The sequence below is a fragment of the Myotis brandtii genome, unplaced genomic scaffold (genome assembly GCF_000412655.1).
Source record: "Myotis brandtii unplaced genomic scaffold, ASM41265v1 scaffold395, whole genome shotgun sequence".
In the NCBI taxonomy this organism is placed as follows: domain Eukaryota; kingdom Metazoa; phylum Chordata; class Mammalia; order Chiroptera; family Vespertilionidae; genus Myotis; species Myotis brandtii.
In genome coordinates this window covers 2669301-2685891 of record NW_005365155.1, presented here as the reverse complement: position 1 = coordinate 2685891, position 16591 = coordinate 2669301, and the positions used below count along the sequence as shown (strand labels likewise).

The 16591-nt window shown below is 47.5% G+C and overlaps 1 protein-coding gene across 6 annotated transcripts in view; it reads right to left on the bottom strand.

Annotated features, from left to right (window-relative positions):
• ARID1B (AT rich interactive domain 1B (SWI1-like)) overlaps window positions 1–16591 on the bottom strand; it is a 407074-nt gene that overhangs the window by 24087 nt on the left and 366396 nt on the right. For 5 of the 6 annotated variants that reach the window (XM_014545060.1, XM_014545058.1, XM_014545059.1 and 2 more), the window contains 4 exons: window positions 12098–12243; window positions 7010–7119; window positions 6171–6329; window positions 230–439 (listed from right to left, as the gene is read on the bottom strand). In XM_014545060.1, the coding sequence (XP_014400546.1) occupies window positions 230–439; window positions 6171–6329; window positions 7010–7119; window positions 12098–12243 (625 nt within the window). The remainder of the gene's footprint in view (window positions 1–229; window positions 440–6170; window positions 6330–7009; window positions 7120–12097; window positions 12244–16591) is intronic. The other variant, XM_014545062.1, reaches the window with a different exon arrangement.

Sequence of the window (16591 nt, the reverse complement as noted above, 5' to 3'; positions counted from 1 at the left end):
GGGGGGGGGGGGGGGGGGGGGGGGGGGGGGGTCACACTGCGAGCTGGCTGTGAAGCCAGGGTCCCCAGTCCCGATGCTCTCCCTGCATGGGTCCCCATGAGGGTGACTTTCTCACAAGAGAAGCTTTTTCTCCGTGAGAAAACAACCCAAGTCTATATAGTCAAAGAAGGTTGCGGTGAGAGCTTATCCAGAATGCCTCCCTCTTCACTCATTCACTCATTCAACTCACCTGGGCCAAACCTCCGATCTCTTTGACGCAGACATAGAGCCGGAACAGGTCCAGCGGCTTCTTGCCCACGGCGGGCAGGCTGGAGACAGGGGAGCCTCTCTCCTCCATGAAGGTCAGGTAGCGGTCGACCCACAGCTTCCTCTCTGGCTCGCTCCCCAGCTCATACACCTTTGTAATCTTCTCCCCAGTGGTGGTGGATGAGCTGGACTTCTGGGGCCAGAAGAAGCATTTGGAGGGGGAAAGGGTGGGCAGAGGGTCAGGGAAGAAGGTGAGAAAAAGTAATGAGCTACCAGGTACAAAAAGAGAATACATTTTAAAAACTACTGCTATCACACAACAACTAGGAATGAAGGCTACTAGTTCAGGCACAAACTATACATTTCTTAATGAAGAATTTACTTTGATTTTAAATAAAGGCCCGAACCCTCCCCCGTTATATACTTAAAAAAACCTCTTTTACTTTACTGATATAAGCGTTGAATCCCAGAAGGCAAGATTCCAATGACACCATCGTCATTTTTAAAAATAAGAGGGTGTTAACTCACAGAACGATCACAATGAATTTAAATTTCACATGTATTTATAGAGTCCCCAAAACATGAGCTGCACTTTCCTTGTCAAAATAAGAATGGCTAATGTGTGTCTTCATTAAAACTCTAAATCATATGGAGGAAGAGCAAACACGTGGAACTTGTGGGAAATAAGAGGTAGGTCACGGATCACAGGACCAGGGTGTGGGCCCCAGGCCTGTCCGAGAGCTTTACAGGCTCCTGGCTGAGGCCCCAGCACGCCCCGCGGCGACCGCTTCCCCGCTGAAGATGCTTGAGCTTCTCCGCCTGGTGAAGGGCTGTTAGCTTCCTTAGGTAACCAGGCCTTCATCACGGACACGTGCTTTTTCATACTCCTGGGGTATCTATAGGCAAATATCTGCTTACTTTTACACACATGTGCTTAAGGCCCACATGGTTCAGGCCGATGCTCTAATTCTCGGTCTATTATTTTTCTAACTATACTTGATACTGAAATGTCAAAAGCTGCCGTTTCTGCACACCTGAAGCCACCATCTGCTCCGTGACCCGGGAAAGGGACACTTTTAGTCCTAAGCAGCCCAACAGTTCCCTTCCTTTTATGTCTCTATATTTGTAACAATATTCATGTACTTGTAATATTTGCAACTCTGGGGGTTGCTGTACAGAATCGCTTCTAATTTCCCTATAAAGATCTCCTTGGAACAGTAACTGACTTCATTTATTCATGTTTGTTTATTAGGTTATTGTTTGCAACATAGAGTCATTGTTTAGATGGGGATTTTCTTATCTCTTCTGCATGAAACTTAGCCTAACATAATTTCAAACACATTGCTGAAATTTGGGGGGTTGAATAACATGATTGACATTGAGGTTTGATGTGACTGTTTAGCAACATGGTCCCCAATAAAAGTAGGACCTGAGCAAGGATGTTGGAGAAGGAAACCAACAGAGCTGCCGAGTGGCAGCTTTTCCTTTAATTAACAAGCTGTTTTCACTGAAATTTTAAGCCTCCAGCTTTAGAATTATTGAGGCACGAAATCTTTACATCAAATATACAGAAGTGGGTGACAGAGTTGATGCAAATAAAAAAATGTGGAGTGGCAGGATAAAACATAGTGATCTTTTAGAATTTACATCGATGCTGAAGCTAACGGCCAGCCACTTAAAAATTACTTTAGAGAAGTGCTGAAAACTGTACGCACACATTCCTAGTATGTCTGTTAGCCTTGTACACACTGCGCTATGGAGCACACGCGATAGACACTGTGTCTTTAAAATGTATTTTCCTGTGCTTATAGCCAAGGAGTGCTTGACAAGGAACAACGCGGCTCTAACGTTTGATGCCGCTTTCGCACACTATGGCATCCCAGGAGCCCTGTCATCAACGGGGCAGGTGTCGGAAGATTCTAAATCCTAGTGTCAAAGTCTTTCGCTTTTTGGGAAATATTCTAAAAACACGGATCCAGTGTTTTAAAATAAAAGATAATTTGAAATAAGGACATGAGGAAAAGCATTCTCACCTAAAATCAATTAACATAAAACCAACCTCCCTCTTGCACTTTATCTGTAAAAAAACTAAAAATGTTTCAGATTCGACTCAGGATAAGAGAAATAAAAGCAATCTTTTCGATGTGAAATCACTCGATTAGCTCTGCACACCCAGAATCTAAGACTGAATTGCCGTGCTGGCCCGTCCTCTCTGCCCCGGGAGAAGCCACTCAGGACCCGGGCAATGAAAGGAGTGGGTCATCCGGACCGGAAACAGGCCTACAATTAGCTTGACGATGCATAGTTTAACTTTTCTGACCTTGCTTTGTTAAATAAACTTAAGTTTAATGTCTGCATATCTCAATTTGTTCCCTTAAAATTAGAAAAATGTACTGAAGATCATAATTCTTAATACAATCACTTTATTTCTCAGTTTTTAAAGCTTCAGAAAAGCATTTTCACGGTGCTATAATGTAGGCACATGCACCTGAATGAAAAGCTAGCCCAAGCCAGTTTGGCTCAGTGGATAGAGCATCGGCCTGTGAACTGAAGGGTCCTGGGTTTGATTCCAGTCAAGGGCAAGTACCTTGTTGCAGGCTCCTCTCTGGCCCGGGCCCTGGTTGGGGTGCGTGCAGGAGGCAACCAATCGACCTGTCTCTCTCACATCGATGTTTCTCTGTCTTTCCCTCTCTCTTAAAATCAATAGAAAAATATCGTCAGGTGAGAAAAGAAAAAAAAAAAGCTAGTGGTCAGGCTGGGTTCATGTGCCAGGTGCTAGGACGACCCCAGTGCCTGCCCCTCACTGCAGGCTTTGTCTGCCTTGTGCGCCTGGTGACACAGTGAGTAAAAGCCTCCCACCGCATGGAGCATCTGTCTGCCTCTACTCTCCCGACTGGACATGAAGTGCACAAGGCAGGGCCCTGCTGACCTGGAGGCACCAACTGTGACTGCACACCGAGGGCACTTGGCATATCTATGAATGAACACTCACATGACAAGAAAGGTCCAAGAAGCCTGGCACCATCCCAATAAGAATTAACAGCTGATTAAAACATCCTAAAAAGCGGATTTCGTGAGCAAGGTGCTCCGGGAATTGGACACTACCTAGTAAGACCGAAAGCTGAGACGGGACCGTGCCCACACTCAGCATCCCCTCTCCTGGCCTCGGGGTCTGCTTCCAAAGTGAGAATTCGGGTGTCCGGCCAGAGAAAAAGGACATGGAGAGAAACAACAGCCTCAGGAAAGAGTACAGACTTCATCACGAGGCCCGCAGACCTCGTCTGCTCAGACCTGGCTGTGGTGTGGCTTTTGGATAACGTCATTAGGCACCTTCCCACGGCCAGTGAGCTCTGCAGAGGGGCTGGCCTTCCCGCCTCGCAAGGCTTCCGCGGCGGGAACCTGTCCCAGCGCACGGAGCTGCCGGAGGCCAGCCCGCGTGGGGATGGCGGGAAACCACAGCACGACATCGCTCCAGTGCCGCCCATGTTCTCCTCGCCTAGAACTTAAGTCTCCAAGTACATTTTCCTCGTCTCTGGGCAGATTCACATTCCGCAGGCTTTACCATATGCCTGTAGTATGTGGATGTGCAAATGTTTATTTTTATTGTGCAATATTTTGTGACAACAGTGTTGGTCCCACACACTGTCAAAGCACAGAGCGTCTCTACTGTTCAGTCCGCGCTGGGCCTGCTACTAGACCAGCGGTTCTCAACCTGTGGGTCGCGACCCCTTTGGCAGTCGAACGACCCTTTCACAGGGGTCGCCTAAGACCATCCTGCATATCAGATATTTACATTACAATTCATAACAGTAGCAACATTACAGTTATGAAGTAGCAACAAAAATAATTTTATGGTTGGGTCACAACATGAGGAACTGTATTTAAAGGGCCAGAAGGTTGAGAACCACTGTACTAGACGGACTTCATCAGGGACACTGGTGAGAGCAACGCTAGGCACAAACCGAAGCCTCTCTCAGCAGGAGGAGACTCCTAAACTGCACACACCAGCAGTGACGTGACAGCAGACACAGTCTGAGGTCCTTCCTTTCAAGATCCTTCGGTCTTTCTTGAATTAACGTCTCACTCAGGAAAGGGGCTTTCTCACCCACAACGAGCATCTAACCATCCCCTCCCCCGAGCTGCAGCCTCTCCGTCCTCACTGACCCCCGGAGCCAGAAGTGGTTTGTAAATTCTCAAAATGTCTATGGCACAGGAAGAGATAATGTACATGGAAATATTTAGAAAAAAGAGGAAAGTGATATGCAATTTTAAGTACAATGCATTATAATCGGAAAATGAGGTTAACATTTCAGTTTGCTTTTTTCTTGTATTTATGTAGAAAGTGGGTGTATGCAACTTATAAGTTAAAACTACAATAAATACCTCAACCTTTCTTTATAATTCAGAAATCAGCAAGGTGGAATTTTTAAACATAGTCTATCAGTAGTCTTTATTTTTAATCAATTATTGGTCTTAATTATTATCTTAAGGTTTTAAAGATTTCAGCCTCTGAAATTTTCCCCTCTGAGCCAACATACAAATGATTTTGGAAAGTTTTAATTTGAATTCTACCTGTTAATGTGAGAGTGTTACTGATCCAAAAATACTTTTCTTATGATTAAAACAAACAAAAACCAGGGTCGATTATGGGGAAACACCCTCCATGTTGGCTGCCTTCTGAGACTCAAAGCCAATAACACAGACATCAGCAGGAAGGAGCGGCACCCTCCGCCCCGCAGTTCTGCACAGCCCCCCGCGCGACTTCTCATTCATCTGGGTTGTCTACAGAGAAGGTACCAGCGAACATCTACCCTTTCTTCCTCTGGAAAGGAAAATGCTGGTTAGACCAGAGCTCGGTATGAATTCTACAAGCATCTGCTGCAACCAGCTCTTCCGACCTCCAGCCCATCCGCGTGAACCGGCGAGTGGATGATGAGCGCAGCCTCCTTTCGGGCGCTGACGAGGTTGCCAGGTCCCAGTTACCTTCTCCCACTCCCTGTACTGAGCTGTGCTCTCCAATCCACCCTCTTACAAAAATTAGCGTGTTAATTAAGCCTTCCTGGTGAGTAATTGCATGTTAAGGTTTTTTTTACAAAGATCTTTTGAGTCCTTATATGAATGTAAAATAAAGGTTACTACAGTGCCATTCTTTTTTTTTTTAATGGCACAGAATTAATTTCTTTAGAAGGAAAACAAAGACTCTACGGGCATAAGAACATAAAGGCTAAAAAATCCCCTTACATACACGTTATAATTTTTGTTTTTTATGTATCATATGGAAACCAACACTTAGTTTCAGGATTCTCAGCAGTCTTTTGCAGGATATTAAGTCTTCGTCTCACCGACTCTAGCGTAGGCACACACCAGTCATCTAAGAGTAGTTCCCAGAGTCTCATGCACCAGCATTCCTACCACTTCTCTGCTGATGCCGACAGGGGGTGGGAGCAGGGCTGACATACATCTAAGGCGTGCCCCGAGCGTAATGCTTATATTCTCAGGCAGGCAGTTTTGAAATAAGATGTTTCAGATACAACAAACTTGCTGAAGGCCAAACTTGCCATTTACTCCATGACTGCTCATAGTTCCCACGTAAATGAGGAGGGACTTGTTTTAACTGTGCTAAGTGCACATGGACTCGGTATTTGAACGGTCCCCATGGGGAGGAGTTTGGACCCGTAACACAACCTCGTGCTTGTAGGTGCTTGTTCACAGCAGCGGTTTCATCGACAGAGATCCAATTCTATGATACACATCAACTTTGCTCATTTTGTTACTAATGCAATTATAAAGAAACCCCTTTTATGGATAAATTATTGAAGAAAAAGTCTTATAAAACAAATAAATAAGCAAGCATTAAAGTAGAATTACTTAATTATCCAAAAACCACCAAAAAAATAAAAAACAAAAAAATCAGAGCCACTTACAGGGCTTGATGGAGTCTTGGGCCAGCCCGGGCTGCTAATGCTATCGCTCTCATCTCCATGAAATGAGGAGATGCTAGCAGAGCTGGGGGACATTGGGGAGGGGACTGGCAGGTTGCCGGGGGTGGGGGGCTGAGAAATACCCTGAGAGCTGTAGCTATCCTGTGGTAGAGGAATAAAAAAAAAAAAAAGACAAAGGTAGGGCAAACTTTATTTAAAATAACAAAAAGTACATCCAGTTTAACAGACGAACTTTCATATTTATATAAAGACGTACAAACAGAGACACAAAAACACACACATAGACGGTATTAAAACAACATTCTTAATTAGTACAATTCGGTGAGTTTGCTGATGCTGGATACGGCCACTAAGCCACCATGCTCACTTCAAGCTCACAAGGAATGCTAAGCATGGGTTACCCCTTATGAAAGAAAGGAAAAAAAAAAGCTGTTCACCTTATTTATCAAATAAGGCAGGAAAGCAAAATATTAAATATGTTGCTGTTGCTGAGGCGGCCAAAACAGGAAGCTATAAACTGAAGGCAGAGAAAATGGCTGCAAGAATCAAAACCAGGCAAGATCCCTTCCTTCTCCCCACCCCAGAGCACTTCTCTTAGGGGTCCTGTCCCGCCACCCCCTCCCACAGCCGTGAGTTAATGCCGTAAGAACTAGTAACTTTCAGATCCACGCCATGACGGGGTGGGGGAAGAAAGGCTACAGACATGTGCACAAGTGAAGGCATGCAGAGAGAAGACCAGACGGGAAGCAGCGTGGGCCAGCACCAGCGACGCAAGGACGTGCAGCGTTAGCAGGCAGCCCACCCGTGCAGAGAGGAAGTACCTTCGCCTTGCTCTCGGGCTGCGGAGTGCCTTCTTCCTTCCCGTCGGCTTTGAGAGGCAGGGGCAGCTTGGATTCACCAGGAGACATCATATCTGCAAGACCCATAGATGCTAATCGAAAACAGGAGAAAGAGTTTAGGATTATACATATGAATCCTCAGGTGGAGCGCCCGCTAACACAAGTTACTGAGCGATGCACGGGGCACCGGAACGTCCCTTGAAGGAAGGAAAGGAAAAGGAAATCGTAACTCAGAGCAAACTAATTTCTGAAGTTGACATAGCATGACATTCTGGCAATCCTTTATTTAAAAAAAAGAAGCAATCATTTACTCAAGATCCAAACCACTGAAAGTCAACTTCTAGCAATATTATTCCATAAGCCCAGTCTTTAACTTGCTCATCAGGTGTGGAAAGCAAATGCTGGTTGTGTATATTTTTTACCTGGTGACTAGAGGATTTAGTGCTTCCTTCATTTCCTAAATTCACAGAATCTGTAAGTCTGCAAAGTCATCTGACATATTATAGTGTTTCATTCGAAAGGCTTATTTATCTATTGCATGTGGCCTAGTCTATAATAATGGAACACAATTGTAACAGATGACTTCAAAGACAATGATCAAAAGTAAGTTTTGAAGGAAAGAATCTAGTTATTTGGCACGGGCTGGTTTCCTTCCGGCCTGGTGCGCTGCGTACATCTGTCAGTCCTGGGCAAAGCTCAGACACCCAGGGCAAACACCCACGCAGCTCCTGGTCAACCTGATGATCCCAGGCAAAACTCCTCTCTTCCTCGGCTCAGAAATTCAATCAAATTCATCTACGCTTTAGAATGAAAGGGTTACCAAAGAACAACTGACTTATACACATTTATTGCAAATACGAATAGACATTTTCAAGTGAAAATAGTTTCTTTTTGAAGGAAGAGTGAGGCCACAGTGGGAATGAGTGTAGGTACCCGGGAGTGACAGCTGAGCTCCTGCAGGACCCCACTGTGAGACCATCTGCACAGCACGGGCTGCAGGTGCGACACCAGACACGTGCGAGGAGTCGGAGAGGAGAGGTGGAGGCGGAGAAGGAAGAGGGAGAGCATTGTGAGCCTTATAAGCGAGCTGAGACCAGAAAACATTCCTATTTCAAAGCAAGTTAATCCTGAGGTTTTCTGGACAGGACCCACTTTCCATCCTGCGAGTGGGTGTGCACGCGGAGCACGATGTGCCAAACAACACAAAGAGAAAGGGAGCTTCAGAAAAGCTCCACAGATTGCCCACTACAAAACGATTACTGCACATATTCGTGTATTACTATGTTTTAGAAAATAATTAGTTTTAATTACAGCAGAGAGAGGAGAGCAGGGCTCTGGTGAATTAGCTGGCAAGCTCTGTGGAGCTGATTTGCTAATATCGTTAGCATCACTGCAGGTTGGGACCAGAGGTCCTGCCAAAACAGCCCACCCTGCCACGTGCCGCCAGCTCCCACGGGTGCGCTCCATGGGCGCGCCGCTCCCGCTCCCATTGCTGGCTTTTCACAGCCCATGTGCAGCCCCGTCAGCCCTTGAAGTCATCATCACACACACAAATCATAATTGGGATGTTTTTCTTTTTTCTTTTTCAAATTACTTTCAATACTTAGACTTTAAGAACTGGAACAAAAAGCTTTTTCAAGTGATGCAGCTGCAGAGAAAAATCTATTGGGATCAGCTAAAAATGCTGTTATTTTTGTGAATGTGTGAAACCTCAAAACAGCAGCTGAGAGATATTACACGAAGTCCGCCTTGCTGCTTCGGGTGGTTTTACCTCTGGGGTCTAGCAAGATAGGAACTGGTAAATCTGTACATTGTGAAATAGAAGGGGGGAAGCAGGACGAGTGTGGAGAGAGGGGCTTATTTATGCAAGTCCACCCGTCCTCGTAGGCTATTCACAGAGTGGGCTCCAAGGAGCGGCAGCACGCAATTCCAGAGAAAGTGGCCAAGTCACGGACACGCGGCTTCTCCAATGGCTACCACAGTTTTGTCAGCATTTGTAACACATGATGTTCTTCATGCATTAAATGTGTCAATGTTCACAAAAGCAATGTGGAAGCGTAAGGAACTAGGTCATTATGTATTATGACAGTTAATGATAATAACTTACACTGATTTAAAAATCAGACTTAGATGAATAGAAGCATATATATTGACTTGAAATTCTCCAAACTTCTTCATTTAAAACAGATAAAATATTATATATTTTAAAATGGGCATTTGGGTTATACACATATGAAAACTGTCAAAGATTGCATTGCTTTATTATTTTGAGAGACACATAAGGACGTAGAGTAATAGCTCTGTTTAGTGCTCCTGCCTTACAATGTAAATGTTATCCTTCCAAAGGGACCACCAGGTCTTTCTTTACGGTGGCTTTCCCCATCCTTTTGTTGAAATGCTTATTTTGCCTTCTTAGCAGAATTCTCAGGGAATCGTGCACAAAGCCCCACCCACTCTCCCAGAGCAAAGGGGTCCAGGGCACCATTTCTTCCCCTTTCCCAGAAGAGAGAGACCACCGCCATAGGGACGTGTTAAATCAGGCCCTGCGCCCCACCCCTCCCTCCCCCAACCCAGCAGGTGAAGCTCAGACACGAAAGGGCAGCAGAGGACCCGGTGCAGATGCAGCGTCTGCAGACACTGCACGCGCTCCCCTCCGGCTTCACCAGAGAAAGAAGAGCCAGAATGACTCTGAGAGTCAGTGCGGGCCAAGGCCCCAAGGCAGCTGTCTCACCCTGGACTTGATATATTCAAAAGGACACAGAGAGCACATCGTGTGAGCAAAAGGGGACTTCAACGCTCATGCCTCCTCTCCCACTTGTTTCTCAGTCTCCTTCCGAGGCTGCAGATCATTCCCAGAGGATGGCAAAATAGGGCCAGAAACGCACGTGCACACACCTGTAATATTTGTGACTGTGTTTATATGTGGCAACTATATAAAGAACACTGTTGACACAACACACACAGTGTACGAGGAAAGCACACTCCTCTATCTAGCTCAGCATGGCCTGGGTGCCCCCTGAGACCCCCCTATGCTGACGCACCTCCACGTGGGCCAAACAGGAGACAGCAGGACCCACCATGTCCACCACAGCCCTCTCCCACCCGAGCCGGCCCACGGGAACATCAACCTGAGCAAACCCAGCATGTGAGCCAGCATCACTCTCCCAGGAAATCAGCCCATCACCCATACCCACCGCCCCTGCCCATTGCCCCTGCCTGGCCAATCTCTAGAAAAGCTGAGTGAGCACCTTCAGACCTAATGCTCCGCAGGAGCTCACTGCCCTGGGCCTGCCGTCCACTCCCCCGGAGCCAGCCCCACAGTCCTGCAGACATGCGTGGGCCCTCACCACATGCCAGCAAACGCTGAATCGTCACTATTCCTCGGATGTGTGGCATTATTACTTTCTATCAGGGTAGCATTTGACTTAATAAAGCTGAAATAAAATCACATAAATGTGTAAAAAATTTTGATGAATGTTTAAATTATTAAAAATTCAATATTTCAAAATGCACAATGCAATAAAAAAATATATACTACTAGTCCGTACGAAAGCCTGTGAGGATAAATGGCCTTTCACGGAACAGATTACCTATGTATGAAATAACAAATAACTGAATTATCTGAATAGTGTAAAAAACCCTCTCTGTGAATCTCCGTGAAATTGGTTATTCCTTAGGAATACATAAATCTTCTCAGGCAGGGCACGGTGCCATCTGTTTGTTGTTGGTTATTTTTGTGGCCCTGGAGTCCAAAGAAAAAGGGAAAAATGAGTATTGCTAATAGTAGGTGAGAATTTATTGTGTAGATTCAATGCTCTGAGGTAATTTTATTTCAGCAAGCCAGACAAAACCCATAATGCCACAACCCAGAGTCCTTATTACCTGGGACAGTGGGGAAGCTTCTAGCTAACAGGCTGTTCAGAGCTTTGCCCTTGTCACCGCAGATGTGAAAATACCACCTCAGGGATGAAGGTGGCCTGGCCTCCCTCACCCCAGGAAGGCCTCTTCTGTTTATGTAAAAACTTTCATTTTCACCAGCAGTTCCTACTGCTTCCTATTCTGAACCTTTCAAAGGAGAGCAATCAGAAGAAGGCTGTACCCATCCGGCCCTAGACCCCAGGACTGGCTCCGGCAGGAGGGCAGGATGTGAGCCCAGCGCTACGTTCGCCTGCCAGAGAAGCAACAGCGCTGGGCGCCGTCAGAGACGAGCGGTGGGAAGGCAGCGCAGGCAGAGGCATGGAAGTGGTCCTGGGGCACCACCTCTGGCTCCACAGCGCTCTCCTCACACACCGGGGAGCAGGGCCCTGACCGCCACTTGACCGCCACTCCAGCCTCATTCGCTCCCGGAGGCTCCCACCCACAGGGCGGCTCTCGCTCCCGCAGGTGGGAGAAGCAACAGGTCAGGTGAGCTACACGGCGTTTTCTCAGCTCGAGACCAGCACTCGGCTCCTGGGTAAGCAGGAGGCTTGCAGAGGTGGCTCAGGGCCTGAGGGTCTGAGAACAGGGATATCTACCCAGGTTTGGGCATTCTTGCTATTTTCGCAATCCGCTTACTGCACTAATCAGGTGGGATTTGGTAAGAAAGCCGTTGAGGTCATAAAGTGGGTTGAAAGATGTAAACATACTGAAAATTTAAAACAGTTCTTTAGCAAAGTATCTAATTTCTCCACAATCTGCAAAGAGCACTCTCCCATGTAGACATTTAAGGTGAGTTTCCCTAAAGGATAAAGGGACCACACTCTGCCCTCAGTTGTTTCCTCTGAAGCAGGACGTTCACATTTGCCTCCACCACCATCAAGTGAGAAACAGACACTGTGTGGGCCGCCCGATACTCCCAGAATGCCCGCCCCACCCCCCCCCTCCAAGAATGGCACTGAACTATGTCCACATAAGTTATATGAAATGTAATCCTCAAGTCTTAAAACGGTTAAGTAGACTGAGCAGGTTCCCAAGAAGCAGAAAGCAGTGTTTTCCCCACTTCACAGGAAGATGGAGGCTGGAGCTGGCAAGGTGCAAACCGCGGGCGGGCCTAGGAGAGGGGAGGGCGGCCTTGGCCGGCGGCAAGGTTACCTGTGGAGCTGTTCACCATGTTGGGCGTCATGCTGTAGGGCGGCGCCTGCGTGTTCATCAGCCCCGAGCTGTTGTTCATGGGCTGGCTGTAGGGAGAGCTGGAAGCCATGAGTCCGCTCTGGTTCATGCCCGGGAAGCTGCCTTGCCTGTGAGAAGAGAAAGCACGTGCATCTGTACACTGCGCACTGGCAGCGCTTGCCCCGGTGGCCATTTCTCGGGATGCATCTATGCAAGGGGCGGGCTAGTATGGTTCACGTTTGCTTAAAATCATGTATTTTCTGGAGAGAGAGAGGCTGAACTCTATTGCTAAGTAGTTATTTAATGCACTACCTAAAATTCCAAATCATATAAACTTTACAAATAAATTCTACATTTTTAAGCTTGTCGAGATTTATATATAGGGATTAAATAAGCAAGAAAGGGGGAATGTGAAATAATAACAGGAATTACAAAAGCAAGCAAAATTAACCACCATTTTAAAAGAGCTGACTCTTTATGAACATTACTTAATATCCTCCCATCAAAAACCAGAAGTCAAGAAATGCAAAACAGATAAGCGGGGTGGGAGGGTTATTTAAAAAGAAATCCCTTGACCTAAATCTTCTGATCTACTGACTACGAGAGCGAGCACTTCCAAAATCCCTTCTACCCTCTTGTTTGACATGCTGACATTCGGGGCTGTTAAAGACACACCAGGTTCCTCTATCAGAGCCCACATGAGCGGCAGACTCCCTCGCCCCGCAGGGTTCCTGCGGCAGGAGCCCAGACTGGCTGTCAGTGTCCCTCCCAGGCTCCGGTCCTGAGGCCACCCTCCCCACGGCCGCGGATTCATGAACTTATCTTTTGGTGACTTAGTTTGGTTAGTTTTGTGTCTACACTCTGAGAGACAAACCTCTTCACTCCTGCAAAGTGCAAAGGGGTACTGTTTGGTCAAAGGAGGCGAATGTCACTTCATTCACTGCAGTTAATTGGGGGGAGGGGGCTGGTGAGGGAGAGGAGGGTTTTAGCAGCAAGATGGTTTAATTCTCCCAGGAAAATTACTGCAAAGAAGATGATGGCAATGTGGCAAAATCTTTAAAAGACTCCACATTGTAGTCAAGCTTTTCTTTATACGGTACCTTTAAAAAATTCCTAAAAAAATTTGGCCATTAATATTTACTCTTAGAAGTAAAGCTAACGGGAAAGGAAAAATCCGCTTTGCCTGTCTGTTCCAAATGAATTATGATTTCTACCCCCTCCACCTCTATTAAACCATCGTTTACTGGCTCTTAATATATAATAATAAAAATGTTTTAAAGATATCCTTTAAAAGATGAATATAAGTCATTAATGAAAAACAATGTGCTATTCTCTTAGTATAGCTATTTTCAGTCTGCACTGCCCTTTTTCAAACACAAGATGATGAATGTAGATATTACAGAGGTTTTAAAAAATACTTTTAAAATAACAAAAAATTAAAGATGTAAATGTCTGTGTTGGATGCCAGTTGCTGGAGGCCGGAAGTTTTTAAGAGTCTGGTTAAAAGACATGGGTCGTGACTCTGTCACGAGGAGACTTCCATGGTTCCCAGGATCTGGGAACAAATCGAGTCGGCTCTGGACCTCAGCTTCTACATATAAGCATGGAGGGACTGACAATGACTTTAACATGAATACTGTGTGAAGTACATGCAAATATGCATAACGTGTTTTCTAGGCACTTTACACAGTTAATTTTTTAAATTCCCGGAGGAGGGTGGGTGGAATTATGCTCACATACACAGAAGGGATCGGAGACGTTAAAAAACTTGCCTAAAGACACACAGCTAGTAAGTGGTAGAAGGAGACCTCCCCACGCCTGCTGCTGGCGGGTGGTCCACGCTGTCTCCCAAGGCCTCTGACACTGCTAACACTCATGAGACAAGTGCAATGCCACATGGCGGCCTCCTGGAGAACTTTCTATTTGTCTAGCGGACTCATCTGTGGTTGGAGAAAGCTACATCAGAATGGCGCTCTTCTCTGGGCCTCCTAGAGGCACCCTTTGGCGGGGTGGCCACCGTGGGAGGTGGTGGAGATAATCAACAGCCTGTGGACGCTGCTCCCGGGAAGGAGTCGGTCCTGTGTGCCGCAGCCTCCGGGTGTCTGGGCACAGAAGCAGCAGAAGGAAGTGCGTCTCCCCAGGAACGCAGGGCACCTGGCCGCCTGTCTCGCTGGGGGGAGAGCCAGTCTTTCGTCCCCGCGGACGGAGTCCTCCTCACTGTGGCTTTGGAAATTACTGCCGAGACTCTTGGTGATTCTGAACAAGCAGGATGGCGTACCGCTACACAAGAGCTTGCAAGGCATCCCGTCGAGCTGGGGAAACTGAGACGTGTTTTGTGCAGGAGACAAGGTGGCGGCCTCGGTGACCAGGCCGAGCTCTCCAGCTCACGGCGGAGGGGCTCACACAGAATCTCTGTGGCCACAACAAGCTTTCTTACGTGGTGGGGCTGGCCACCATCACTGGGACCCAGCAGCCTCGGAAGTCGGCCCCCTCCAGGGACAGCGCTCACCACCCCTCAGTCCTCGGCAACGTCTGGATGTCCAAACGGAGTGACGGTGAAGAAGGCACTCACCAGACACTTTCTCTTTGCAAAGGAAACAGGAGCAGGCAAAGCAAACCGAACCAGGCAAAAACACAAGCTGAGACGAGGGAAACACTCTGTCAAACCCTAACCCTGGCCTCTGGGCTCGGGAACCACTGGGCTGTTTCCAGGGCCCGATAGGAACAGACAGGTTTTGTCCCAATTGCTGCTGCCCTGATGCCACGGATCCTAACCTGCAGCGAATGCCCAAATGCCCGGGAGGGAGTTTGTTAAACGGTGAAAAATGACGTTTTGTGGTGATTATGCTGCGAAGCGGGTACTGGGCTGCGCGCTGTGGAAATGACCGCTGGGCGGTGCTCACAAACCACAGGTGCTGACCACGGGCCTGCGCTCATGGTGGCCAGGTGTCCACACAGCCAGGCACCCCCCACCTGTCCACGTCCACATGTGGCCGGGGGGGGGGGGGGTTGTCATCTGAACACGAAGACCTGCAGAAGAGCCACAAGTGCGTTTAAATCGGCTTTCGAATGGGATGAGATGCGAGGGTTGAACATCTGTTGTCCCATGACAAAACCAGGTTACTGTAACGAGTGACAAGGCAGGGGGCTGCAGGTGCACTTCCTGGAAGCGCCCCTCGTCCTGCTCCTAGCCCACGCGCACGAGTAATCTTTATAGGTTCTCCCTCAGTCCCTTTGGAGAGTTCTCAAACATCAAACGTTCATCTGCCAACAAAGGCCTGGTTTGGGGAAAAGCCAGAGGCAAACACGTTTTAAAGAGACCGTTGCCAGCGTCCACTCGGAAGGCGGAATATTGCTTCCCACTAGAGCTCGAATCTGGCAGCTAAAAACATTAAGTGAAACCCATCTAAATATCTTGTTTGTTTTTTAAAAATATATTTTTATTGATTTCAGAGAGGAAGGGAGAGGGAGAGAGAGATAGAAACATCAATGATGAGAATCATTAATCGGCTGCCTCCTGCAGGCCCCTACTGGGGATGGAGCCCACAAACCAGGCATGTGCCCTTGACTGGAATCGAACCCAGGACCCTTCATTCCACAGGCCGATGCTCTATCCACTGAGCCAAACCAGCCAGGCTAAATATCTTGTTTTTAAGTCACTTACAATAACATGTAAACTAAACAGGCTGCACACGATTGTGGTGCATCCAAGGAAGTGTGCAGGCCACATCATCGCAGCATCACCATTGCTCCCCAGCGGTGACACAGGGAAGTGGACTCTCCTGGAAGTGACCAGATTCTGACAAAGCCCCTTGGAGGAGAGCAGGGACAGACAGAAGTGCTTTGGAAACAAACACTACAGGAGTGAAGCCACTTTATTTAAATCCAGAGGCAAAGACACACGGAGAGGGGTCTCACTCTGAAGCGTTTTAGCATATCCATGACTCGAGGGTTGTTCCAAATGAACAGCGAGCAGCGCCTGGTCAGTCAGAGAGGCGTGACCACCGACATCCGCTGCTGGCCATGCGACTGTCCCTCGCGATGCAGTGTGAGCTCTGGAGCAGGAGAGGAATGAGCCAGGCAAACACTGCCATGGGGCCCTCCTTCACTCAAACCTAAGGGCCACCAGACCAGGGAGGTGCAATGTGGAAAGTCCACTCCAGCCGCGTGTTCGTGGAGACAGCCGAGTGTCCACGCACATCACACAGGCCCTGCCTCACATCTTCTATCAACACAAGCCATGTTCCCCTGAGTCCGCTCCACTGGCCAAACAGACTTTCCATCACGCCACACCGTGCCTCTTCCTAAATGGTACTTGGACACCTTCAGTTGAGGTTATTTTTAATCGAATATCTGAAAAGGGAAAACCACTCCCTAAGTCTCTAAAACTACAGTCAGACAGAGAAGAAGCTGCCCCAGCGGCCCACTCTCCGTGCGGCTGACCCAGCAGCACTCTGTGAACAAAGGCACTCGAGG